Source organism: Bombina bombina, chromosome 6 (genome assembly GCF_027579735.1).
Source record: "Bombina bombina isolate aBomBom1 chromosome 6, aBomBom1.pri, whole genome shotgun sequence".
Classification (NCBI taxonomy): Eukaryota; Metazoa; Chordata; class Amphibia; order Anura; family Bombinatoridae; genus Bombina; species Bombina bombina.
Window position 1 is genome coordinate 1,064,965,504 of NC_069504.1, and position 27,016 is coordinate 1,064,992,519.

The following is a 27,016-nucleotide window of genomic DNA, read 5'->3' on the forward strand; positions in this document are numbered from 1 at the left end:
CCATTTTAGCATAAGGTAGCAACGTAACAAAATGTGAAAAAAATGAAGGGGCTGGAATTCTTTCAGAATGCACTGTATATTGGCCCAGATTACAAGTGAATCACAAAAATATTAGCACTATTGTGCACTAACATCGCTTGAGTGTAATCAATAAAATGTTTATTTTTATGCTCATATTACAAAAGTTATAAATTGAAAGTAATAAAATAGCGCTTGAGCAAACGTCTAGGGAGCACAAACATCTTCATGTCGGAAAGCGCAGGCGCACTAAATCACTCAAAACTCATGTTGGCTATTGCTCAAGTACTAAGCTGAAAGTTCAGTAAGCAGTATGTCAAATAGTGAAGTTCTTTAATTTTAATTTTCATTAATTTTAATCTATGGTTTTCTATTGACATATATTTTAAAAACTGCACACATTCATACATACACAAACATACATAAAAATATACACATACAAATACACACACACCTTTAAGCCCATCACAGTCCAGGACCTAATCATAGACCATATTACTTTAAATGACTGTTAAAATATTTTTTTCAATAACAAACCTTGGTTTTATATAAAATATGTATAAATATGAGTGATATAAGAGTAGAGAATTAGTCTTGCTTAGAGAGGTTAAGGGCAGAATAATAGGAATTCAAGATGAACTTGTAATGAAGAAAGTCAGCTGAACACTGAGATTTTATCCAATGTCGCTCAGCAGTGTGGGAACATTAGTGTAGGTGGCGTGTCGGAGTATGCCAGGGCTGAGGATGAGTGCGTGACTTCATAGTTATGGTAGGAGGTAACAAATTGTCAACGATCGATGTAAGAGTGGAGTTGTAGTGACAGATAGATTGATCAGGGCAGGAAAAGGAGGAGGAGGAGATAGAAGAGAACAGAGGTGTTTGTGAAATGAGGCTTATCTAATGACTTAATGAAGCAAAAAAGGATGCTGGAGTCGCAATGAAAGTCAATTTACAGCTTTATTTCTCCATAAAACAGGTATACACAATGATAAGCCCTTCACTGTGTAGTCAAGCTTAGCTTGACTACACACTGAAGGGCTTATCATTGTGTATACCTGTTTAAATGGAGAAATAAAGCTGTAAATTGACTTTCATTGCGACTCCAGCATCCTTTTTTGCTTTATGATTTGAGGCGTTTTAAGGAGTCAGCAGTGGTTATCCCAGTACCCGTGATGGTTTCCTGTTTGGACATTGACAAGGTGGACAAGTGAGGACCTTCGGTTGAATAAAAGAATCGGGGACTCCTTACCCCCCGCAAGTCGGCGCTGAAAGGTGATGTCATACCTGTGAGCCGGGGAAAGTTGGTGCAGGCGGCGTCCGACAGGGAAGCTTGTTGGAGCGTGGAGGCTCCGAGCATGGTGTACGGACTGACAACCGCCCTAGGAGAAAAACCGCTGACACGACATTTACATTCCAGGTATCCACACCGACTTAACGAGCCGTGAAGAGGGGGGTAAGTGTATGTATCTACCATCGTGTCCCAAATTGATGTACCACTGAAAGGGTTGTTACCCCTATGCTTGGGGGAAACTCGTTGCTAGTGACTTAATGCTTCTGTGGAGTTTGGTGTGAATGTTAGATGGAGGGAGAGTTGTAGGGAGTGCTGTGACATTTCAAGTGAGGAGATGATGGTCAGAAAGAGGAAAATGGGAATTTGTGAAGTTCGAGAGAGAGCATGGATGGATCAAAATCAGATCAAGAGAAAGTCCATCTTTGTGAGTGGGAGAGTCAGTCCATCAGAGGCAGCGGACGAGTTAAGGAGCAGCAGTCTTAAGACTGCTGCTTCATAACTGCTGTTTCCGGCGATCCTGAAGGTTTGCGCGGAAACAGGGGCATCAGGGGCCTTTCGGCCCTTAATAAATCGGCCCCATAGTGTACATCTATCATATATCCACAATCCCCCAGCCACTATAAGTGTATTATTGATGTCATAATTCCACTAATGTATTGTAACAAAAGAGGTTGAGTTTCTGTTGATACATATAAATTGTATGTAGGTGCCGATGTTGCCCGATGCTGCTTTGAATATATCGCCAGCATCAGAAAAGCATGGCCACCCACTGAGAAGTATAGTAAAATGACTCTTGGTGAGACTGCCATCAAACACTGATGTTTTGAAATATTTCACAGGTAGTCTCGTTCCTGCGAAGGACCCCTTTTGAATATATCGCCACATTGTGGATGTTTGGATTATCAGGACCTTAGAGAGAACAATTGAAAATAAACTTTTTATTACATAACTCTTGTAACCCCCACTGGGAGTGTAATTTCTTCTGCTTACTATGTTTATATAGCCTTATTATAACCATTTTATTGTAGCCGGCTTTTTACGTGCATCTGGTTAGCACAAGAGCAAAACAGTCTGCTTTCAACTTGTTATATGAGCACAACCAAAGCATACAAAAAGCTTGCTTCTAGCGCGACGGGAGCATTAAATAATGCTAATATGGCCCTAAATCTTTAAAGCTTGTACAGTGCCACTGTAAATTTTTAAAATAATATTGCGTTTTAGTTCTCTCTGGCTGTCGCAAGGTTACAGGATTTAAAACATCAGACTCTAAGAATTAAACAAAAATCTTTCCAGCATTGATACTCTAAATGGTACATTATTAGTTTAGATACTGTGAAAAACCATCACAAAAGCTACTGTTGGAGATTTGTTAATTAAAATATTTTTATCATTTCTCAAACTCGTCTTGTTGTGTTTTTTTAAACTTATTATCATGTTTTTTTTTGTTTTTTTTTTATAAAAGATCTCAATAAATCAAAAAGTGTCCCTCTCCACCAGTATAACAGATGCAGTTGTCCTTATCAGCCAATGAGGATTAATGAGAACTACAAAAACAATACAGTGGTATTAGTTTTAATTTAAATGTATACAGCTGTTTATATATATATATATATATATATATATATATATATATATATATATATATATATATATATATATATATATATATATATATATATATATATATATATATTTGGACATGTTTAAATATTACCCTTTCATGTGCATGAAAAATGAGCTGTTCCCAAACAACGAGAGAGAAAGAAATGAAAATCTTTCACCCGCTGATACAACGTTTGCATATTACCACTGGATCTTCCATTACATATTCCTATTATAATTTTCTCATATTCCTGCTTACACATTTATGTTTATAATTTATAACATCCTTTACTAGGTTTGATGGTCACTTTTCCCTTTCTCTGTGTTCCTTATATGTAAAGCAAAAAATGTGCTGGCGTTAAATCATTACATCGCGTTATTACTGACCCTAGAATACTATGGCCTAGGGTCAAAGGTGCTTGTGAGGTTTCCGATGGATCCTGTTGTGTGAGATTATAATTGATATTCATTAAACATCGCTTTACCTATATTTACCAGTGTTCCTGCCAATAACATCTATAGCTACGTGAAGTGACCAATACATTATACCGCTCACATGACACTATATCTGCTAGCAAGATGGAAATAATATGATTACAACCACAAAAATTTGGAAAATGGTTTAGAAATGTTTGTAAATATTCATGTTTTTCTTGTTCTGATAGAGTAGTTTCTCCTGATAGAACAAAATGTGTCTCCCAGGGCTGACCTTGGGCACTCAGAGGGGTTCTAGTGGTGTGGTCGGAATTTTTCACCTACATCTCGTGCAGCCACATAAGTAAAGTCTCAGGTGGCATAAATAAAAAGAGAGAAGCGCTCAACCTGGAAACGAACAATAGCATAATAGCTTGTTCTATGGCTAGTTACCACCCAAGAAGCAGCCTCTTTTTGCTCAACATGTGCCTTTCACAGAGAAAAACTTTCCTGAAGCATATCAGTCTGATCCTGACTTCACAGTACAGTCCAGCCCCGAAATACCAGGCAATTCTTCTCTGAACGAGAGAAACAGCAAAACCCCAGACTACGTTTCGGCCTATTGTGGGCCTCGTCAGTGAGGTGCAGCCATATCCCTCTAGGCACACTGAGCAACGGGTCCACGTCTGGATTCCCGCATCACACTTAGGGAGACTTCCCAAAATGTCATAATTTGCATAAATAAAAAGAGAGAAGCGCTCAACCTGGAAACGAACAATAGCATAATAGCTTGTTCTATGGCTAGTTACCACCCAAGAAGCAGCCTCTTTTTGCTCAACATGTGCCTTTCACAGAGAAAAACTTTCCTGAAGCATATCAGTCTGATCCTGACTTCACAGTACAGTCCAGCCCCGAAATACCAGGCAATTCTTCTCTGAACGAGAGAAACATCAAAACCCCAGACGTACGTTTCGGCCTATTGTGGGCCTCGTCAGTGAGGTGCAGCCATATCCCTCTAGGCACACTGAGCAACGGGTCCACGTCTGGATTCCCGCATCACACTTAGGGAGACTTCCCAAAATGTCATAATTTGCATAAATAAAAAGAGAGAAGCGCTCAACCTGGAAACGAACAATAGCATAATAGCTTGTTCTATGGCTAGTTACCACCCAAGAAGCAGCCTCTTTTTGCTCAACATGTGCCTTTCACAGAGAAAAACTTTCCTGAAGCATATCAGTCTGATCCTGACTTCACAGTACAGTCCAGCCCCGAAATACCAGGCAATTCTTCTCTGAACGAGAGAAACAGCAAAACCCCAGACGTACGTTTCGGCCTATTGTGGGCCTCGTCAGTGAGGTGCAGCTATATCCCTCTAGGCACACTGAGCAACGGGTCCACGTCTGGATTCCCGCATCACACTTAGGGAGACTTCCCAAAATGTCATAATTTGCATAAATAAAAAGAGAGAAGCGCTCAACCTGGAAACGAACAATAGCATAATAGCTTGTTCTATGGCTAGTTACCACCCAAGAAGCAGCCTCTTTTTGCTCAACATGTGCCTTTCACAGAGAAAAACTTTCCTGAAGCATATCAGTCTGATCCTGACTTCACAGTACAGTCCAGCCCCGAAATACCAGGCAATTCTTCTCTGAACGAGAGAAACAGCAAAACCCCAGACGTACGTTTCGGCCTATTGTGGGCCTCGTCAGTGAGGTGCAGCCATATCCCTCTAGGCACACTGAGCAACGGGTCCACGTCTGGATTCCCGCATCACACTTAGGGAGACTTCCCAAAATGTCATAATTTGCATAAATAAAAAGAGAGAAGCGCTCAACCTGGAAACAAACAATAGCATAATAGCTTGTTCTATGGCTAGTTACCACCCAAGAAGCAGCCTCTTTTTGCTCAACATGTGCCTTTCACAGAGAAAAACTTTCCTGAAGCATATCAGTCTGATCCTGACTTCACAGTACAGTCCAGCCCCGAAATACCAGGCAATTCTTCTCTGAACGAGAGAAACAGCAAAACCCCAGACGTACGTTTCGGCCTATTGTGGGCCTCGTCAGTGAGGTGCAGCCATATCCCTCTAGGCACACTGAGCAACGGGTCCACGTCTGGATTCCCGCATCACACTTAGGGAGACTTCCCAAAATGTCATAATTTGCATAAATAAAAAGAGAGAAGCGCTCAACCTGGAAACGAACAATAGCATAATAGCTTGTTCTATGGCTAGTTACCACCCAAGAAGCAGCCTCTTTTTGCTCAACATGTGCCTTTCACAGAGAAAAACTTTCCTGAAGCATATCAGTCTGATCCTGACTTCACAGTACAGTCCAGCCCCGAAAAACCAGGCAATTCTTCTCTGAACGAGAGAAACAGCAAAACCCCAGACGTACGTTTCGGCCTATTGTGGGCCTCGTCAGTGAGGTGCAGCTATATCCCTCTAGGCACACTGAGCAACGGGTCCACGTCTGGATTCCCGCATCACACTTAGGGAGACTTCCCAAAATGTCATAATTTGCATAAATAAAAAGAGAGAAGCGCTCAACCTGGAAACGAACAATAGCATAATAGCTTGTTCTATGGCTAGTTACCACCCAAGAAGCAGCCTCTTTTTGCTCAACATGTGCCTTTCACAGAGAAAAACTTTCCTGAAGCATATCAGTCTGATCCTGACTTCACAGTACAGTCCAGCCCCGAAATACCAGGCAATTCTTCTCTGAACGAGAGAAACAGCAAAACCCCAGACGTACGTTTCGGCCTATTGTGGGCCTCGTCAGTGAGGTGCAGCCATATCCCTCTAGGCACACTGAGCAACGGGTCCACGTCTGGATTCCCGCATCACACTTAGGGAGACTTCCCAAAATGTCATAATTTGCATAAATAAAAAGAGAGAAGCGCTCAACCTGGAAACAAACAATAGCATAATAGCTTGTTCTATGGCTAGTTACCACCCAAGAAGCAGCCTCTTTTTGCTCAACATGTGCCTTTCACAGAGAAAAACTTTCCTGAAGCATATCAGTCTGATCCTGACTTCACAGTACAGTCCAGCCCCGAAATACCAGGCAATTCTTCTCTGAACGAGAGAAACAGCAAAACCCCAGACGTACGTTTCGGCCTATTGTGGGCCTCGTCAGTGAGGTGCAGCCATATCCCTCTAGGCACACTGAGCAATGGGTCCACGTCTGGATTCCCGCATCACACTTAGGGAGACTTCACAAAATGTCATAATTTGCATAAATAAAAAGAGAGAAGCACTCAACCTGGAAACGAACAATAGCATAATAGCTTGTTCTATGGCTAGTTACCACCCAAGAAGCAGCCTCTTTTTGCTCAACATGTGCCTTTCACAGAGAAAAACTTTCCTGAAGCATATCAGTCTGATCCTGACTTCACAGTACAGTCCAGCCCCGAAATACCAGGCAATTCTTCTCTGAACGAGAGAAACATCAAAACCCCAGACGTACGTTTCGGCCTATTGTGGGCCTCGTCAGTGAGGTGCCTAGAGGAATCCAGACGTGGACCCGTTGCTCAGTGTGCCTAGAGGGATATGGCTGCACCTCACTGACGAGGCCCACAATAGGCCGAAACGTACGTCTGGGGTTTTGCTGTTTCTCTCGTTCAGAGAGGGATTGCCTGGTATTTCGGTGCTGGACTGTACTGTGAAGTCAGGATCAGACTGATATGCTACAGGAAAGTTCTTCTCTGTGAAAGGCACATATTGAGCAAAAAGAGGCTGCTTCTAGGGTGGTAACTAGCCATAGAACAAGCTATTATGCTTTTGTTCGTTCCCAGGTTGAGCGCTTCTCTCTTTTTATTTATGCAAAGTCTCAGGTGGCACCTACAAGCTTTACAGCTCCAGAGCAGGACACAGTTGTTAATTGGCGGCTACATGTCACTGCTGTTCCTTATTCGCTCACATACAGCATGTGGTTTGTGTTTTAGAATGTCTTTTTAAATACTCAATAGTCCCTCTTATACAGTTAAATTTCAGACCAAATACTTACGGGTCAACATGACCAGAGGCTTGAAGGGAGTAAAAAGCTCCAAAAACATTTTGCAGTGTCTCACTAGGGGATGGTCAGGGTCTTCTTGTGAGTCCAGCTTTGTACCAAACGCTACACTCGCCACTATGTCCATGGTGAAAGATGCATAAGATCTACAGAGACAGTGTAAACCTTTTAAAATTATAAATCACAACATAATAATAAAAATAAATGTAGACATGTACCTGGCGCTGAGCTAACAAGGGCACTGATTGGCAATTATGTGCTAGGTGCAGTCTACCTACCAGTTAGCTCCTTTAACATAAAAACAATAAGCTAAAACAGCTATGTTTACTGCTCTTTGCCTTTCACAATAACGCAATAATATACTGGGGCTCTCTTAGTTTGCCAATGGCTCACCTGGATATTTTCAAACCATTTACACCAGGTCCAAAGTTTCTTTTCTTTTTCCTGCCCTGAGTCTTGTTCCTACTATTCAGCTTCACTCTGCTTGCTGCGTGATTCAGTTATTCAGTTATTTGTTTAGCATCCTTCATTCTTACCACAGAATCACTGCCTGTACCGTGAGACATCAGCCTGAACCCACAATCATACTCTGCACCCTGAGACTACAGCTTGAATCTTAGTTGTAATATCTGTCCTGAGTATCCTGTCTAGAACAAAAGATATTAGGACCTGTTTTAATCCTGTGACCAGCAATGAGAGTATTCAGTCTTCAGTACATGTGTCTGTCAGCAGCCTGTGAGTGTCCTATGAATGTCCAGTTGTGAGTTAACTGATCTTAGTGTGTTGCACTTTCACAATAATAAATCTGGCTCGAAATAAGCCAAGCAGTCACCTTCTTCTGTATTCAGCAGCTAACAAAACTGACAAATGCACATCCCTAGTGACTACACACATATGCTTATTGTCACTGGCTCACCAGAAGTGTTCAGCTAGCTGCCAGTAGGGCATTGCTGCTCTGGAGCTGACTTTTACTATGTCTTTCATTTTTGTAGTTCTATGCAAGCAACAGTGCAATAATAAATTCTCTAACATATGCCCTGTTAGACCGAAAAATACTCCCTTTAATTATACTTAAGGTAGCAAATCAGGAAGACAGTCCATCCATTGTACAGTCTTTACGTCTAGGCTGCCCAGCAAACCTGGGTAGGGTCTGAACACGTGTAGCATTTGTAGAATACAGTATATTTTTTATGATACTAATTAAAGTGACACTGAACCCAAATTTTTTCTTTCGTGATTCAGATAGAGCATGAAATTTTAGGCAACTTTCTAATTTACTTCTATTATCAATTTTTTCTTCATTCTCTTGGTATCTTTATTTGAAATGCAAGAATGTAAGTTTAGATGCCGGCCCATTTTTGGTTAACAACCAGGGTTGTTCTTGCTGATTGATGGATGAATTCATCCACCAATAAAAAAGTGCTGTCCAGAGTTCTGAAGAAAAAAAAAAACTTAGATGCCTTCTTTTTCAAATCAAGATAGCAAGAAAACGAAGAAAAATTGATAATAGGAGTAAATTAGAAAGGTGCTTAAAATTACATGCTCTATCTGAATCACGCACAAAAAAATTGGGTTCAGTGTCCCTTTAAGTGCCAAATCTCTCAAATTTGCTCAGCTGATTAATTTAAGCTTAATATCTCTTGGAGGAGAACAGTTTTATTTCCAGGAGACTGAGTCACCTCTATAGATCAGTGCCTCTCCAAACACAAATCTACAAAACAGATACCTTTGGACATTACACGGCTCTTCTGAGTCTGCATATCCCTGCAGTTTGTTCACCAATGTGTCACAGATCTGGTTGATTAGCGGACACATCTAAAAGATAAATCAGGGAGGGTAGAGTGTAAGTGACAAAGAGAAAATGTAAAAGTGGGAAAAAAAAGACATAGAGAGAAAAGCATAGCATTAAACAGATATAAATGTATAAGGTGATGGAAGAGAGATAGGAGGCAGCTGAACAGAGAAAATGCAGTGAAATTACATTAAACAAATATTATGATTGTTATTCATTGATGATCGCTTAAACTATCTTTTCCAGTGTTTTTTAAGTTGGTGTTCATGACAATAACCTCTATAGTTACGTGAAGCGCCTGATACATTATACCTCTCCATGACGCTATGGGGCTTATTTATCAAAATATATAGAAACTTCAAGGAAAGAAGAGGCACTCACAGGACTTAATGAACAATATTTTTATTAGTATTTCAACAACAAGGTTCAGTCAACGTTTCGTTCCTCAGAGGGACCTTTGTCAAGACTGTTTCGTAATCAATATACATAGAATATGCTCAGCGGTGAGGAAATACTAATAGAAATATTGTTCATTAAGTCCTGTGAGTGCCTCTTCTTTCCTTTTAGTTTCTACCTATCTACCATAGAGAGCACCCAGGCAATTCACCAGTACAGTAAATGCTTGGAACCCAGAACTATATCTCCTACTGATGAGTTCCAAAAAGAACGAAACAGGCTTGTCTAGTGAGTGATTTCTGGTTTGCTGTAATAATCCTGTTAAAAGGATCGCTGTGTCAAAACAGTATTTTGAAGCAAAAAAACTGAAAATTTGCATATCTAATTTGCATATCTTACCCACAATTCTCTTGTGCATTGGTAACATTGTATATTAAGAATTTCTCCGGAAAAGCAAGCGGGGATACTTGCCTAGATGTGCTAATTTCCTATGCAAATATTTACATTGATTTAATTTGGAGACATGGAGGATTTTAATTTCAGTTTTTTATCTTCCCCCATAATTTTAATGAATTTTGGTTTAACCATGCAAATAGCTTTACCAATGCAGCAAGCAGAAATCTATCTCCTACTGATTAGTCCCAAAAAGAACGAAACAGGCTTGTCTAGTGAGTGATTTCTGGTTTGCTGTAATAATCCTGTTAAATGGATGGCTGTGTCAAAACAGTATTTTGAAGCAAAAAAACTGAAAATTTGCATATCTTACCCACAATTCTCTTGTGCATTGGTTACATTGTATATTAAGAATTTCTGGGGAAAAGCAAGCGGGGATACTTGCCTAGATGTGCTAATTTCCTATGCAAATATTTACATTGATATGTATATATATATATATATATATATATATATATATATATATATATATATATATATATATATATATATATATATATATATATATGCGCATTGGGGCCCTTTGCTGTCAAATAGATGAAAACATTTAAAAGCATATTTATTCAATATTCAAATTTAATAAAAAGTGTTATACTGTGTATGTACTGTAAATATTTCACATTCCAATATGTATATATATATATTTATATCATTACCTATATATAATAATGTATATATATATATATATATAGGCATAGATATATATTGTACCAAAATACCACCAGATATATATTGAAATATGTATTTATGAATACATAGAACATATCCTTATATGTGAAGAACATTGGAATGTGAAATATGTATATTTTATTGTTGGGCTAGCGCACTTAACAAAATTCGTTCAGGTTAGCTCAAGAGTAGGGTGTTTTTTTCCCCACTATATTATTTGATGACTAATTGGCAGGATAACTGCTCCTCATGAGCATTTTAAATATTGGCTTCATAACCATTACACATTTTTATTTGTTTTTTGGCACCAAAGACACATTATTGGATCTCCAATTTACTTAAAGGGACAGTCAATTCAAAATTAAACTTTCATGACTCAGATAGGGCATGCAATTTTAAACAACTTTCCAATTTAGTTTTTTATAATCAAACATGCTTTGTTCTCTTGGTATTCTTTGCTGAAAGCTAAATCTAGGTAGGCTCATATGCTAATTTCTAAGCCCTTGAAGGCCGCCTCTTATATCAGTGCATTTTAACAGTTTTTCAAAGCTAGAAAGTGCTAGTTAGTTCACATGTGCCATATATATATATATAAAACATTGTGCTCACTCCCATGGAGTTATTTATGAGTCAGCACTGATTGGCTAAAATACAAGTCTGTCAAAAGAATTGAAATATGGTGGCAGTCTGCAGAGGCTTAGATACAAGGTAATCACAGAGGTAAAACATATATTAATATAACTGTGTTGGTTATGCAAAACTAGGGAATGTTTAATAAAGGGAATATCTATCTTTTTAAACAATAACAATTCTGTAGTAGATTGTCCCTTTAACATGGGATAGACCCTTTCAAGTTAATCATAATCCAAAACCACGATACTTAAAGGGACAGTCAACACAAAAATGTTATTGTATTAAAAGATAGATTACACCTTTACTACCCATTCTCCAGCTTTGCGCAACCAACACTGTTATATTAATATACATTATACACTTTAAACCTCAAAAGTTCTGTCTGTTTCTAAGTCCCTAAAGACAGCCCCATGATCACATGCCTTTGTATTTGCTTTTCACAACAGGGGGGGGGTGCTAGTTCATGAGAGCCATATAGACATGCATTGTACTGACGCTGTGGCTTGTGGCAGACACAGCACTAATTGGATAAAATGCAAGTCAATAGATAATAAATAAAATTCATGTGATGAGAAGATGCATAGAAACAAGATAATCAGAAGTAAAAAGTGTATGAATATAACCATGTTTTCTGTACAAAACTGGGGAATGGGTAATAAAGGGATTATCTATCTTTTTAAACAATAACAAATGTTGAGTTGACTGTCACATTTTTCAATTATTCATCTAAAGATAACTTATACAATGCCAAAATGGCCATTTCGACTTATTCCTGTGCTTCTTAGGATTTTTTTTATAAAACCTTAGTTTTGCACATTGACAACACACACTGAAAATAGGTGACAATGTCATATTGAATAAACCTACGAAACTATGGTCCTTACTCATTGAGACTCACTTCATCGCTCTCACTAATGGGCGGCGGTCCCATGCTTTACATATTTAATTGTATACATTTGCAAACGCATTTCGTTATTTCTCACATTTCTGTAATGTAAAGTTACAGTACTTTTATTTCTTGATTTGTGAATCATGTTTATGCAAAGAAAATGTATTCTTTGGTGATCCATGGTACGTTTTTTTTTCAGACTTAAAATAAAAAATGCGTGTTTTTAAAATGCATGATTTTCCCTCCGAAGTATCTCATGTTGCAATCTAGTGTCATTAAGTGAAATCTTGCAAGCCCAGAGGCAGAACTTTTTCTCACTTTCTGCAATTAATTTTTTTCCATTTTTTGTGAAACTTTTTCTGTAGTTCATTTTTAAATGAAATTCAATGTTAAATTAGGAGAACAAAGGAATTTTTAAGGTTTTATAAATTTCAATTTTTTTTTTTTAAAAGGTCTTTTGAATAAAGTTGTTTCCTTTGCTCCTGGTCTAACATCACATAATTAAAGTGAAGGTCAATTTCAATGAATCGTGCCTGGTTTTTAACCCCTTAAATGGACAATGAACCCAAATTTCTTCTTTTGTGATTAAGATAGAGCATGTAAAATTAAGCAACTTTCTAATTTACTCCTATTATCAATTTTTCTTTGTTCTCTTACTATCTTTATTTGAACAAGAAGGCATCTAAGCTAAGGAGCCAGCCAATGTTTGGTTCAGATTCTGGACAGCACTTGTTTATTGGTGGGTGAACTTAGCCACCAATCAGCAAGAACAACCCAGGTTGTTCATCAGAAATGGGCCACATCTAAACTTACATTATTGCTTTTCAAATAAAGATACCAAGAGAATGAAGAACATTTGATAATAGGAGTAAATTAGAAAGTTGCTTAAAATTGCATGTTCTATCTGAATCACAAAAGAAAAAAAATTGGGTTCAGTGTCCCTTTAAAGACCGGGCATTTCAGACAAAAACTTCCCTAAAAGACCAGTGCATTTTTTTGCATTTCTGCCATCACTACATTTAAACAGAAATAGAGCCTTTTTTTTTTTTTTAAATCAAAACTATATAATTTTTTTTAGTAGACAACCTAAAATATTGATCTAGGCCCATTTTGATATATTTCATGCCACCATTTCACCGCCAAATGCGATCAAATGAAAAGAAAAAAAACGTTCACTTTTTCACAATTTTAGGTTTCTCACTGAAATTATTTACAAACAGCTTGTGCAATTATGGCACAAATGGTTGTAAATGCTTCTCTAGGATCCCCTTTGTTCAGAAATAGCAGACATATATGGCTTTGGCATTGCTTTTAGGTAATTAGAAGGCCGCTAAATGGCGCTGTGCGCCGAACTTGTATTATGCCCAGCAGTGAAGGGGTTAATTGGGTAGCTTGTAGGGTTCATTTTAGCTTTAGTATAGAGATCAGCCTCCCGCCTTACACATCCCACCCCCTGATCCCTCCCTGACCCCCCTCAAAACAGTCATATTCCCTCCCCCACCTTACAATTGTCACCGCCATCTTGAAGGACCAGTCAACACAGTAGATTTGCATAATCAACAAATGCAAGATAACAAAACAATGCAATAGCACTTAGTCTGAACTTCAAATGAGTAGTAGATTTTTTTTCCTGACAATTTAAAAAAAGTTATGTCTTTTTCCACTCCCCCTGTACCATGTGACAGCCATCAGCCATCCACAAATGCATAGACACATATTTTTGCACATGCTCAGTAGGAGCTGGTGACTCAAATAGTTTAAATATAAAAATACTGTGCACATTTTGTTAATGGAAGTAAATTGGAAAGTTGTTTAAAATGGCATGCTCTGTCTGAATAATGAAAGTTTCATTTTGATTGAGTGTCCCTTTAAGTACTGGCAGTGTATTTGCTGCAGTGTAGGTTCCTTCCTAAACCCCCAACCTCCCTGATCCCCCCAAAAAAGCTGTCCCCCCCTCTACATATTTGACACCATCTTAGGTACTGGCAGCTGGACAAAGTTTGCTGCAAATGTGGCTATTTTAAAAAAAAATAAAAAAAAAAATATATATATATATATATATATATATATATATATATATATATATATATATAAATAAAACACAATTTTTTTCTGTAGTGTAGCTGCCCCCCCTCAAAACTCTACCACCCTCCCAGATCCCTTTATGGTGACGATCCCACTGTGGATCCCCCTCATTGCCTCTACCTCCCCCCTTCCCTCTCAGTGACGCCATCTTTATTTATTTTTGTATTATTGTAGCATGGCTGAGCAGTCCCACCCACTCCCGCCCTGCTCCCGCCTCCTACAGCGTTGTGCCGGCCACCCACCTCCCTCATTGCACTCTCACCCACCAACGATCGGCACCACTGCTGTGCGATGCAGAGAGGGCCACAGAGTGGCCCTCTCTGCATCGATAACTCTGCAAATCTATTTCTGCAGTGCCCCACTCATGGGGCATGCAGAAATAGTGCAATCTTGCTATTCTGAGCGAGATCGCAGCAGAGAGAAGCCCAGGACTGCAGCGACGTACAGGGTACGTCGCTGGTCATTAAGGGCATAACGACCAGCGTCGTACAGGGTACGACGCTGGTTGTTAAGGGGTTAATAAACCTATTAAAAACAAGGGCACTTTAATTCATCAAAATTGACATTTCACTCGTTTTCTTCAAATACTTACCTTTTAATCCTGACAGCCGCTACAGCGCTTCCTCCGCCCGTCACAAGCCCTCTTCGCGGGTCCATAATGATCAATCCAGCTTCCTCCAATCACAGCGTTGCTTCATGCCGGGCGTAAGCCTTGATTGGAGGAAGCCGGATTCGTCATTTCTGATGTATGAAGAGGCTTCTGACGGCCGGGGGAATCGCTGGAGCGGCTTTGAAGATTAAAAGATTAAAAGTGAAATGTCAATTTTGATGAATTAAAGTGCCCTTGTTTTTAATAGGATTATTAAAAACCGGGCACTGATTAGTCTAAATTGGCCTTCTCTTTAAAACATATTATTAAAAATGTGCAATACTCACAAGAACATCTTACATTCAGGAGTCACTGCTTTGCAGACCAGGAAAGCTCTTAGGGTAGAGGACTGAAAAAAATTCCTGCCGCATTACGCTAATGGTCTGGTCTGGTTAATGGAGTCCGTGTGTTTTGCAGTTTGATAGAGTGGTGTTTAGTATACATGTTAAATAATCTGAATACAATGTATATATAGTCATGATGGATATACGGACGTCTTTAATCAATGATGTTTTTCAAACTTTAGCATATTAAATGGTTTGTCTTTGCTGAATATATTACTGGAAGAAGATGGTGACACAAGGTTCTAGAAACTAAGTTGCGGCTTTTCAAAATACGATATGGGACTGTTCATAAGAACCTGTGGTAAAGCTCTCATTTACCAATAAACAAGATGAAAAGGCAAACGTTCACAAATAAGTCATTGCTGATAGAAATCCCATTTTTGAAGATGAAATTACTGTAACTTACGTAGAGTCACAGAAATGCAAGTATGACGTAAAAAGAAGGATTTTAAGAGCCCTATTGCTAAATAGAATTTCTAGATATCATAGTCACAATTTCCGATTTCTTATGTTACCTGCAGATCTCGTTTGCTATACTAGATAACATATATGTCTAATAAATACACATGTATTGTCTGTCACGCCCACTACCGAGGGAAAGTAGTGCTGAATATAGGTTTGATTTATCTAGACCATATATTCATCTATACTTTTAAAATGCACCTTTTCAGAGTGTATTGCACATGTGCAACATTATATAATTATTTCAAATCATCTTGGAATACTGGCAAACATATAGAAAAGGCCTGTTCTGCAATTTAGGAACACCCTTTCGGCTAGATTTAGAGTTCGGCGGTAAAAGGGCTGTTAACGCTCCGCGGGTTTTTTTCTGGCCGCACCATAAATTTAACTCTGGTATCGAGAGTTCAAACAAATGCTGCGTTAGGCTCCAAAAAAGGAGCGTAGGGCATATTTAGCGCAAATGCAACTCTCGATACCAGAGTTGCTTACGGACGCGGCCGGCCTCAAAAACGTGCTCGTGCACGATTCTCCCATAGGAAACAATGGGGCTGTTTGAGCTGAAAAAAAACCTAACACCTGCAAAAAAGCAGCGTTCAGCTCCTAACGCAGCCCCATTGTTTCCTATGGGGAAACACTTCCTAAGTCTGCACCTAACACTCTAACATGTACCCCGAGTCTAAACACCCCTAGCCTTACACTTATTAACCCCTAATCTGCCGCCCCCGCTATCGCTGACCCCTGCATTACACTTTTAACCCCTAATCTGCCGCTCCGTAAACCGCCGCCACCTACGTTATCCCTATGTACCCCTAATCTGCTGCCCTAACATCGCCGACCCCTATGTTATATTTATTAACCCCTAATCTGCCCCCCACAACGTCGCCGACACCTACCTACACTTATTAACCCCTAATCTGCCGAGCGGACCTGAGCGCTACTATAATAAAGTTATTAACCCCTAATCCGCCTCACTAACCCTATCATAAATAGTATTAACCCCTAATCTGCCCTCCCTAACATCGCCGACACCTACCTTCAATTATTAACCCCTAATCTGCCGACCGGAGCTCACCGCTATTCTAATAAATGTATTAACCCCTAAAGCTAATTCTAACCCTAACACTAACACCCCCCTAAGTTAAATTTAATTTTTATCTAACGAAATAAATTAACTCTTATTAAATAAATGATTCCTATTTAAAGCTAAATACTTACCTGTAAAATAAATCCTAATATAGCTACAATATAAATTACATTTATATTATAGCTATTTTAGGATTAATATTTATTTTACAGGTAACTTTGTATTTATTTTAACCAGGTACAATAGCTATTAAATAGTTAAGAACTATTTAATAGTTACCTAGTTAAAATAATTACAAATTTACCTGTAAAATAAATCCTAACCTAAGATATAATTAAACCTAACACTACCCTATCAATAAAATAATTAAATAAACTACCTACAATTACCTACAATTAACCTAACACTACACTATCAATAAATTAATTAAACACAATTGCTACAAATAAATACAATTAAATAAACTATCTAAAGTACAAAAAATAAAAAAGAACTAAGTTACAGAAAATAAAAAAATATTTACAAACATAAGAAAAAGATTACAACAATTTTAAACTAATTACACCTACTCTAAGCCCCCTAATAAAATAACAAAGACCCCCAAAATAAAAAATTCCCTACCCTATTCTAAATTTAAAAAGTTACAAGCTCTTTTACCTTACCAGCCCTGAACAGGGCCCGTTGCGGGGCATGCCCCAAGAAGTTCAGCTCTTTTGCCTGTAAAAGAAAACATACAATCCCCCCCCCCCAACATTACAACCCACCACCCACATACCCCTAATCTAACCCAAACCCCCCTTAAATAAACCTAACACTAAGCCCCTGATGATCTTCCTACCTTGTCTTCACCATGCCAGGTTCACCGATCCGTCCTGGCTCCAAGATCTTCATCCAACCCAAGCGGGGGCTAGACATCCACTGAAGAAGTCCAGAAGAGGGTCCAAAGTCTTCCTCCTATCCGGCAAGAAGAGGACATCCGGACCGGCAAACATCTTCTCCAAGCGGCATCTTCTATGTTCTTCCATCCGATGACGACCGGCTCCATCTTGAAGACCTCCAGCGCGGATCCATCCTCTTCTTCCGACGACTAGACGACGAATGACGGTTCCTTTAAGGGACGTCATCCAAGATGGCGTCCCTCGAATTCCGATTGGCTGATAGGATTCTATCAGCCAATCGGAATTAAGGTAGGAATTTTCTGATTGGCTGATGGAATCAGCCAATCAGAATCAAGTTCAATCCGATTGGCTGATCCAATCAGCCAATCAGATTGAGCTCGCATTGTATTGGCTGATCGGAACAGCCAATAGAATGCGAGCTCAATCTGATTGGCTGATTGGATCAGCCAATCGGATTGAACTTGATTCTGATTGGCTGATTCCATCAGCCAATCAGAAAATTCCTACCTTAATTCCGATTGGCTGATAGAATCCTATCAGCCAATCGGAATTCGAGGGACGCCATCTTGGATGACGTCCCTTAAAGGAACCGTCATTCGTCGTCTAGTCGTCGGAAGAAGAGGATGGATCCGCGCTGGAGGTCTTCAAGATGGAGCCGGTCGTCATCGGATGGAAGAACATAGAAGATGCCGCTTGGAGAAGATGTTTGCCGGTCCGGATGTCCTCTTCTTGCCGGATAGGAGGAAGACTTTGGACCCTCTTCTGGACTTCTTCAGTGGATGTCTAGCCCCCGCTTGGGTTGGATGAAGATCTTGGAGCCAGGACGGATCAGTGAACCTGGCATGGTGAAGACAAGGTAGGAAGATCATCAGGGGCTTAGTGTTAGGTTTATTTAAGGGGGGTTTGGGTTAGATTAGGGGTATGTGGGTGGTGGGTTGTAATGTTGGGGGGGGGGGATTGTATGTTTTCTTTTACAGGCAAAAGAGCTGAACTTCTTGGGGCATGCCCCGCAAAGGGCCCTGTTCAGGGCTGGTAAGGTAAAAGAGCTTGTAACTTTTTAAATTTAGAATAGGGTAGGGAATTTTTTATTTTGGGGGTCTTTGTTATTTTATTAGGGGGCTTAGAGTAGGTGTAATTAGTTTAAAATTGTTGTAATCTTTTTCTTATGTTTGTAAATATTTTTTTATTTTCTGTAACTTAGTTCTTTTTTATTTTTTGTACTTTAGATAGTTTATTTAATTGTATTTATTTGTAGGAATTGTGTTTAATTAATTTATTGATAGTGTAGTGTTAGGTTAATTGTAGGTAATTGTAGGTAGTTTATTTAATTATTTTATTGATAGGGTAGTGTTAGGTTTAATTATATCTTAGGTTAGGATTTATTTTACAGGTAAATTTGTAATTATTTTAACTAGGTAACTATTAAATAGTTCTTAACTATTTAATAGCTATTGTACCTGGTTAAAATAAATACAAAGTTACCTGTAAAATAAATATTAATCCTAAAATAGCTACAATGTAATTATAATTTATATTGTAGCTATATTAGGGTTTATTTTACAGGTAAGTATTTAGCTTTAAATAGGAATAAGTTATTTAATAAGAGTTAATTTATTTCGTTAGATAAAAATTATATTTAACTTAGGGGGGTGTTAGTGTTAGGGTTAGACTTAGCTTTAGGGGTTAATACATTTATTAGAATAGCGGTGAGCTCCGGTCGGCAGATTAGGGGTTAATAATTGAAGGTAGGTGTCGGCGATGTTAGGGAGGGCAGATTAGGGGTTAATACTATTTATGATAGGGTTAGTGAGGCGGATTAGGGGTTAATAACTTTATTATAGTAGCGCTCAGGTCCGCTCGGCAGATTAGGGGTTAATAAGTGTAGGTAGGTGTCGGCGACGTTGTGGGGGGCAGATTAGGGGTTAATAAATATAACATAGGGGTCGGCGATGTTAGGGGCAGAAGATTAGGGGTACATAGGGATAACGTAGGTGGCGGCGATTTGCGGTCGGCAGATTAGGGGTTAAAAATTTTAATCGAGTGGCGGCGATGTGGGGGGACCTCGGTTTAGGGGTACATAGGTAGTTTATGGGTGTTAGTGTAGTTTAGGGTACAGTAGTTAAGAGCTTTATAAACCGGCGTTAGCCAGAAAGCTCTTAACTCCTGCTTTTTTCAGGCGGCTGGAATCTTGTCGTTAGAGCTCTAACGCTCACTGCAGAAACGACTCTAAATACCAGCGTTAGAAAGATCCCATTGAAAAGATAGGCTACGCAAATGGCGTAGGGGGATCTGCGGTATGGAAAAGTCGCGGCTGTAAAGTGAGCGTTAGACCCTTTAATCACTGACTCCAAATACCAGCGGCCGGCCAAAACCAGCGTTAGGAGCCTCTAACGCTGGTTTTGACGGCTACCGCCGAACTCTAAATCTAGCCGTTTGTGTGTTGAATTCAATTTGTCTATTTTGTTGCCAAAATAAAGAGCAAAACCCATGGTCTGGAGGTTTGTGATTGCCTAAGCCATTGTTGTACATGCATCATATGGGTGACTTTCCCACTGTCGTCTTGGATTCGATCTGAACATTTAACTCAGATGGGTTAACTAAAGTCCCACATGGGAGCTGAAACACATTGCAGCTTCTGAGCATGGTGCAGTCACTGATTGATGGCTACATGTATATGTTTCCCATAACTGCCTCACTGGCCATGTTGCACCTCCAAGTGAAACTTTAGCTATGTGTGTAACCACTTTATAAACAGATATTCATTCACAGAACAACTCTCTAGGTACAAACAAAGCACAGAGATGTCTTATGCTCACTTGCCCTTAATTATGCTTACCAAGGGCTCTGTGTTTATACCTAAATGTTTTAATACATTTTGTGTTCCTCTAATCTAGGCCTATATTGTGATAGTACAGTCTGGTGTCATTAATTAACATTGGTTTTACCTCTTTCATGCGAGCAGTGCTAAAGGAAGGTGTCAGAACACTGCGCACACTCTTCCACTTGTCGTCACGCAGACACAGGAGGCTGTCACTCATTGGCTTGGTAACCAAATGTAGCTTCTGTTAGAAGATAGACAATTACTGAATAAGGTCAATAAGGAAGATGCAGGAGTATGTATACATATATGCATGCACAGAATATATACTCAAATGTATATAATACATGTAGGCTGAAACATTAGAGAGCAAATTATAATACACACAGTGCTACACTGCACTGCTGTACCAGCCTCTTACTGGGATGAGCTCCAGGCTGTTAGTAACTCTTGTTCCAGTTGCCCTGTTTGCCATTTACAGAACTGAGCTTATAAAATCAGATTGCTGCTTGACTTGCATTATTATCATACCTTCCAATGTCCTGGAGAGGTTCTGGGACTGGAAGGTCTATGCTTTGTGAGGGAACATTGTGAGTGGGGTCACATGGTTAAGGACATTTATAAGAATGAAATCTGTTGGAGGGACAATGTGGCAAAACTCCTAAACCATGACAAGCCTGCAATATGCACGACATTTGGAAGTTCTACATGATACTTTGGCCTGCTAGTCTCCAGCTGATGTGTCTTCTATTGCTTGCTGCATCTACAATACAGGTATTGTTCACCTAATACTTGGGGTCTCCCCTCTTTATTGCTTAAAGAGACATTTTATTCTAAAATTTTTCCCCATTTAATGTGTTTCCAATAGCTCTTTTTGGGCTAGATTACAAATGGAGTGCTATTTCACGCTCCTGCTCAAGGGATAAATTTGCTAGAAAGAAGCTTTCTGCGGGCATTGGGTAGCATGCGTATTACAAGTTGAAAGTAAAAAGTATTCACACGAGCGCTGACCCAACTCACAAAAATATGAACTTTGATTGTCGTAAGCTTGTTAATGTATCCTTTGTTGAAGGAGCAGCTACCGAATACTGGGAGTTAGCTGAACACATCTAGTGAGCCAATGAAAATAGGCATTTATGTGCTGCCTTGGAGACCATCAAATAAAATTGCATCTTTGTGACAGGGTTTTATAGGGGATGCGCCTTCATGCACGGTAAGTCCAAACATGGTCAGGAAAGAGCGTTTCAAAGTGCTTGTGCCTACATTATTGAACTCGTAAACCTGAACGCTCCTTCATGACCGTGAGTTCAATAATGTAGGTGCAACCACTTTGAAATACAATTTTGCGCCTGCGTTTGGAGCACCACAAAGAAAAGGCAAGTTTCTTCCAAATAAGGGGATTAGCGATTCCCCTTCATGTTGAGAACAAGTCATCAAGCACCCTCAATAGGAAGATATCTGCATGACAACCATTTTTTCCATTTACATGGAAGTGGTTAAGAAGAAATAAATGTTATAATATAGTGTCCCTTTTAAACAGTGTGTCCAACATTGAGATTATACAAGTGCACTATTTAAACTTGAAAGATATCATAAGTAGGCAATGGCAAACACAAAACTAGATAAAGGACATAGTGTGCAGGCAATGGTATCAACATACAATATGCGCACAATGGCTAACAGGGTACTATGCACAGGTAGCAAAGCAAGATGACCGCACAGGTTAGAGAGGTGAGGAGCAGAGGCCATCAGCAGGTAACATCACTGCCACTTTCTCTGGCATTAAACAGGGTTAAAGGGACAGTAAAGTCATAATTAGACATTCACGATTTAGATAGAGCATACAATTTTAAACACCTTTCCAATTTACTTCTATAGTTTAATTTGGTTCCTTCTCTTGTTATGCTTTGCTGAAAGGTGTATCTAGGTTAGCTCAGGAGCAGCAAAGAACTTAGGTTCTAGCTGCTGATTGGTGGCTGCATATATATATACATATTGTCATTGGCTCGCCCATGTGTTCAGTTGGAAACCAGTAGTGCATTGCTGCTCCTTCAACAAATGATACCAAGAGAATGAGACAAATTTGATAATAGACGTAAACTGGAAAGTTGTTTAAAATTGTATATTCTACCTAAATCATGAAAGAACATTTTTTGCGTTTCTTGTCCCTTTAAAATCAAATAAAGAATATATTATTAGACAAAATGAACAGTTCCCTTTTACATTTTACAATAATACTTCTGCCTTCATTTTGTACCACAACTTACCATCCTGTTTGTGAAATTAGCAAACTCTTTCTGCAAAATTATTTTGATGGCCTCCGGCTCAGCTACCAGAATCATAGGACGCCTCCCCATGTAATATCTGCAGAACAATACAGGTTAATGTAACTCTATGGAGGGGAGCACAAAATATGTTTTACTTAAAGGGACATTAAACACTAAATAAACACCAGATAGAATGATGCATTCAAAGACAAGATTAGTCGGAGAATAACGTAGATGTATTTTTTAACGTTTCATTAGTTGTTTAAATGTTGATAAAACAAGATTTAGGTCCAGATTACGAGTGGCAGCTAACAATTAGGCGCAAGCGATATCAGGTTTTTCGTAGCTGTTACAAGTTGAAAGTAAATGTGAAAGTGTGAGCGCAATCGTTATTTATGCTAAAATGATTACTGATTACTTACTGGTTAACTGTTTCACAGACTAAAAAAAGTGTCAGAAAAAAACACATAAAAAATACATTGAAAAGTACAGTTACACTCATAATAACACTATCTAATACAAATATGTTTAAAAAATGATTGCACAAAAAAGTTATGATTTTAAAGATATAAAGGAGCTTGATGCCCCGTGTTTCTGGCGAGCCTGCAGGCTCGCCAGAAACAGCAGTTATGGAGCAGCGGTCACAAAGACCGCTGCTCCATAACCTGTCCGCCTGCTCTGAGCAGGCGAACAGACATCGCATTGATTGACACCTCCCAGCTGATGGCCCATTGGCCGCGAGTCTGCAGGGGGCAGCTCTTGCGTATTGCTCACTGTATTCAGCGAGGTCTGCCGGACCTGACCTTGATAACTAGAGGCCATAGTGTCGGGTATTAGGAAAAAAGGCATTGAGATACATACATATACATATCTAAATATGTTTATGTATGTGTGTGTGTGTGTGTATATATATATATTTATTTGTATTTATAGGTGTATATCTGTATTTACAGACATATATACACATATAAACACATTAATACATATGTACACATATATAGACATATATGTAAGTGCATTGGAGCCTTTTGCAGTCAAGTAGATGAAAACATAAAAAAGCATATTTATGCAATATTCATATTTAATAAAGTATAATACTGTGTATTTACTTTAAATATTTCACGTAGCATTGTTCTGCATATAGGGGAATTTGTTCTAAGTATTTATAGATATTGCTATATATATATATATATATATATATCTGTGTATATATCTGTGTGTATCTATACCTTTATATATATAGGTATAGATATATATTGAACCAAAATACCATCACATATATGTAGAAATATTTATTTATGAATAAATAGAACATATTCTGCTATGTGAAGAAAATTAGAATGTGAAATATTAATATTTTCATGTTGGGTTAATGCACTTGAGAATATGCAATTTGGTTTGGGCGCGAGTAGGGTGTAAGGTTTTCTTTCTACTTTTTTGCTCCATTGACTTCTGTGGGAGAATATAATAACGCTGTCGCAGTGTTCTAACTTCGGCTTTTTGCGCGCATCGGGTTAGCACACAAGTGAAAGCATTTTATTTTCAACTTGTAATAGGGGGCCTACCCGATGTGTGCAAAAGCTTCCTTTTAGCCGAGTTAGAGCATGAGCGGGTGCGGTAAATACTGCTTCACTCATTATCTGGCCCTTAGTGTCTATAAAACAATGGGGGCTGCCATGTTGTAACTTAGGTTACCTTCTCTGCTGTGGCCAATTAGGGACAGTTATAAATAGGTCACTAGAGTGTGCCGCCAATGGCTGTGTGGCATATAAGTGTTCTGCACTTCAATTTCTAACAGGAATTGAAAAGCTCACAATTTCAGAATGGAATTACATGAAAAGGGGACAAAATAAAAAAAATGTATATTGCACTTTTATATATATATATAATTTATCATTTTATATTACTATCTCAAAGTGTTTAATGTCCCTTTACATGATTCAGATAGAGAATGTAATTAATTTTACAATGTACTTCCTTTATCAAACTGTGCAGTCTTTTTACAAGCACTCTTTCTGTAGCACAGCTCCTACTGAGCATGTGCAACAGTTCTCAGTGTGTAATACTACATACGTAGGAGTCTATGATTCGATGGTTGTTGTCACATGATACAGGGACAGTGAAATTCAAAGGAAATTTGCTAATTTTAGGTGAGACAATGACAGAAGGTAAGACAATGACAAAAGGCATATGTATGTAGTCACCAATCCCATCAAGCTCCCAGTAGATCATTGGAACTCCTGAGTCTACATAGGTATATTTTTCAACAAAGGATGCAAACGCAAATAGCTAAAATTTGGTAATAAAAGTTAACTGAAAACTCACACATTTTTCAGCAGATACTATACCATTATTTTATGCACGTGTGTAGGGCTAGACTGGTAATAAAAAGCAGCACTGGAAAATTTTGAAGACCAGCCCTATTTTCTGTTAAGGCCATAGAATATGCATGCCACATTTTTCTCAAGTGGGTTACTCTGATACTCCTTCCCTAATATTTTTTTATAGAATTAAATTATATTTATAAAAAATAATAATAGTAATAAAAAAAATGCCAGTTTGTTATCATATAGCCACCATACAACCCAAATTCAAACGCGATCACTAAATCAATGTGTTTTTTTGTTTTAAAATCTATACTAAAATTTGTGCGGTGTTTAAATTACTGCAAATTTGTTTGCGCAAACTCACAGTAATTTACGCTCCCCATATTTTCCACAGGTTAAAAGTAAATGCAATCGCATTTTACGCTCAAACTTTTTACACGACTTGAAAGTTTGCGTAAAGAGTTTGGCTGGAGGAAAAAATTGCACTAAATTATACTATTAACCCCTAAACCAAAAAACACTCACATCACAAACTACCCTGCCGCATAATTAACTGATAAACCACCACATCCCCACATCGCAGGTAGTTTTTTTTTCCTGTATTTTTTTTTTTACTTAGGGGGTGTTAGCTTACGGGTGTTGGGGGGGTTAGCTGTTAGAAGATACATTGCGGTGGGCTATATGGCGGTTTAGGGGGTTAATAGTGTAGGGAGTTAATTGTGATGGGCTATGTGGCGGGTTAGGGGGTTTAATAGAGTAGGGAGTTAATTCCGGTGGGCTATGTGGCACTTAGGGGTTTGATAGTGTAGTGGGGTAATTTGCAGTGGGGATTGAGGCGGTTTAGAGGTTTATAAAGTAGCTTATGGCAATGTGGGTTACTGTGCGAGTACGGGTGGTTGGGGTTTTTCAGTTTTTGTGCTCCATTGAACTCTATGGGTGAGTACGTCAACGCACGTTGGGTTACGGTCATGTGTAAACTTTTTACTTTCAATTCGTAATATGAGCGCAACCCAACGCACACAAAAAGCCTCCATCTAGCAAAGTTAATGTGAGCTGGAGCGCAAAATAGCACTCCACTCGTAATCTAGCCCACAGTGTGAAAATGATTATTCATATCGTGATCTGTAGAAGACGCTCAAAACAGTATATCACTAGAAACTGAAATGGTACATGATCTGGGAAGTAAAAGCTACAAAGAAATACTTTGTGACCTTAAAGGGACATGAAACCCAAACATTTTCTTTAATGTTTCAGATAGAAAATACAATTTTAAACATTTTAATTTACTTCTATGATCTAATTTGTTTTATTCTCTTGGTATCATTTGTGGAAGGAGCAGCAATGCACTACTGGTTTCTAACTGAACACATGGGTGAGCCAATGAAAATAGGTATATATATGCAGCAACCAATCAGCAGCTAGAACCTAGGTTCTTTGCTGCTCCTGAGCTTACCTAGATTACCCTTTCAGCAAAGGATAACAAGAGAAGGAAGCAAAATAAATAATAGAAGTAAATTGGAAAGGTGTGTAAAATTGTATTCTCTATCTGAATCATAAAAGAAAAATTTTGTGTTTCATGTCCCTTTAAAGAGACATGAAACCCCAAATGGTTCTTTCATGATTGAGATAGAGAATGCAATTTTAAACATTCCAATTTATTTCTATGATCTAATTTGCTTTATTATTTAGCCAATCACACAAGGCATCTATATGCAGCCACCAATCAGCAGCTACTGAGCATATTTAGATATGCCTTTCAACAAAGGATATACATATATAACAAAGAGAATGAAGCAAATTAAACAATAGAAGTAAATTGGAAAGTTGTTTAAAATGGCATGTTCTATCTAAATCAAGAAAAAAAAATTGGGTTTCATGTCCCTTTAAGATGAATAATTTTGTACTAGAAAC

General features: G+C 38.6%; 1 protein-coding gene across 2 annotated transcripts in view; it reads right to left on the reverse strand.

The window, feature by feature from the left end:
* Positions 1 to 27,016, reverse strand: part of TBXAS1 (thromboxane A synthase 1) — a 268,516-nt gene that overhangs the window by 59,325 nt on the left and 182,175 nt on the right. For both annotated transcript variants that reach the window (XM_053718933.1, XM_053718932.1), the window contains exons 6-9: positions 22,779 to 22,875; positions 20,639 to 20,755; positions 9,065 to 9,153; positions 7,333 to 7,484 (exon numbers count right to left, since the gene is read on the reverse strand). In XM_053718933.1, the coding sequence (XP_053574908.1) occupies positions 7,333 to 7,484; positions 9,065 to 9,153; positions 20,639 to 20,755; positions 22,779 to 22,875 (455 nt within the window). The remainder of the gene's footprint in view (positions 1 to 7,332; positions 7,485 to 9,064; positions 9,154 to 20,638; positions 20,756 to 22,778; positions 22,876 to 27,016) is intronic.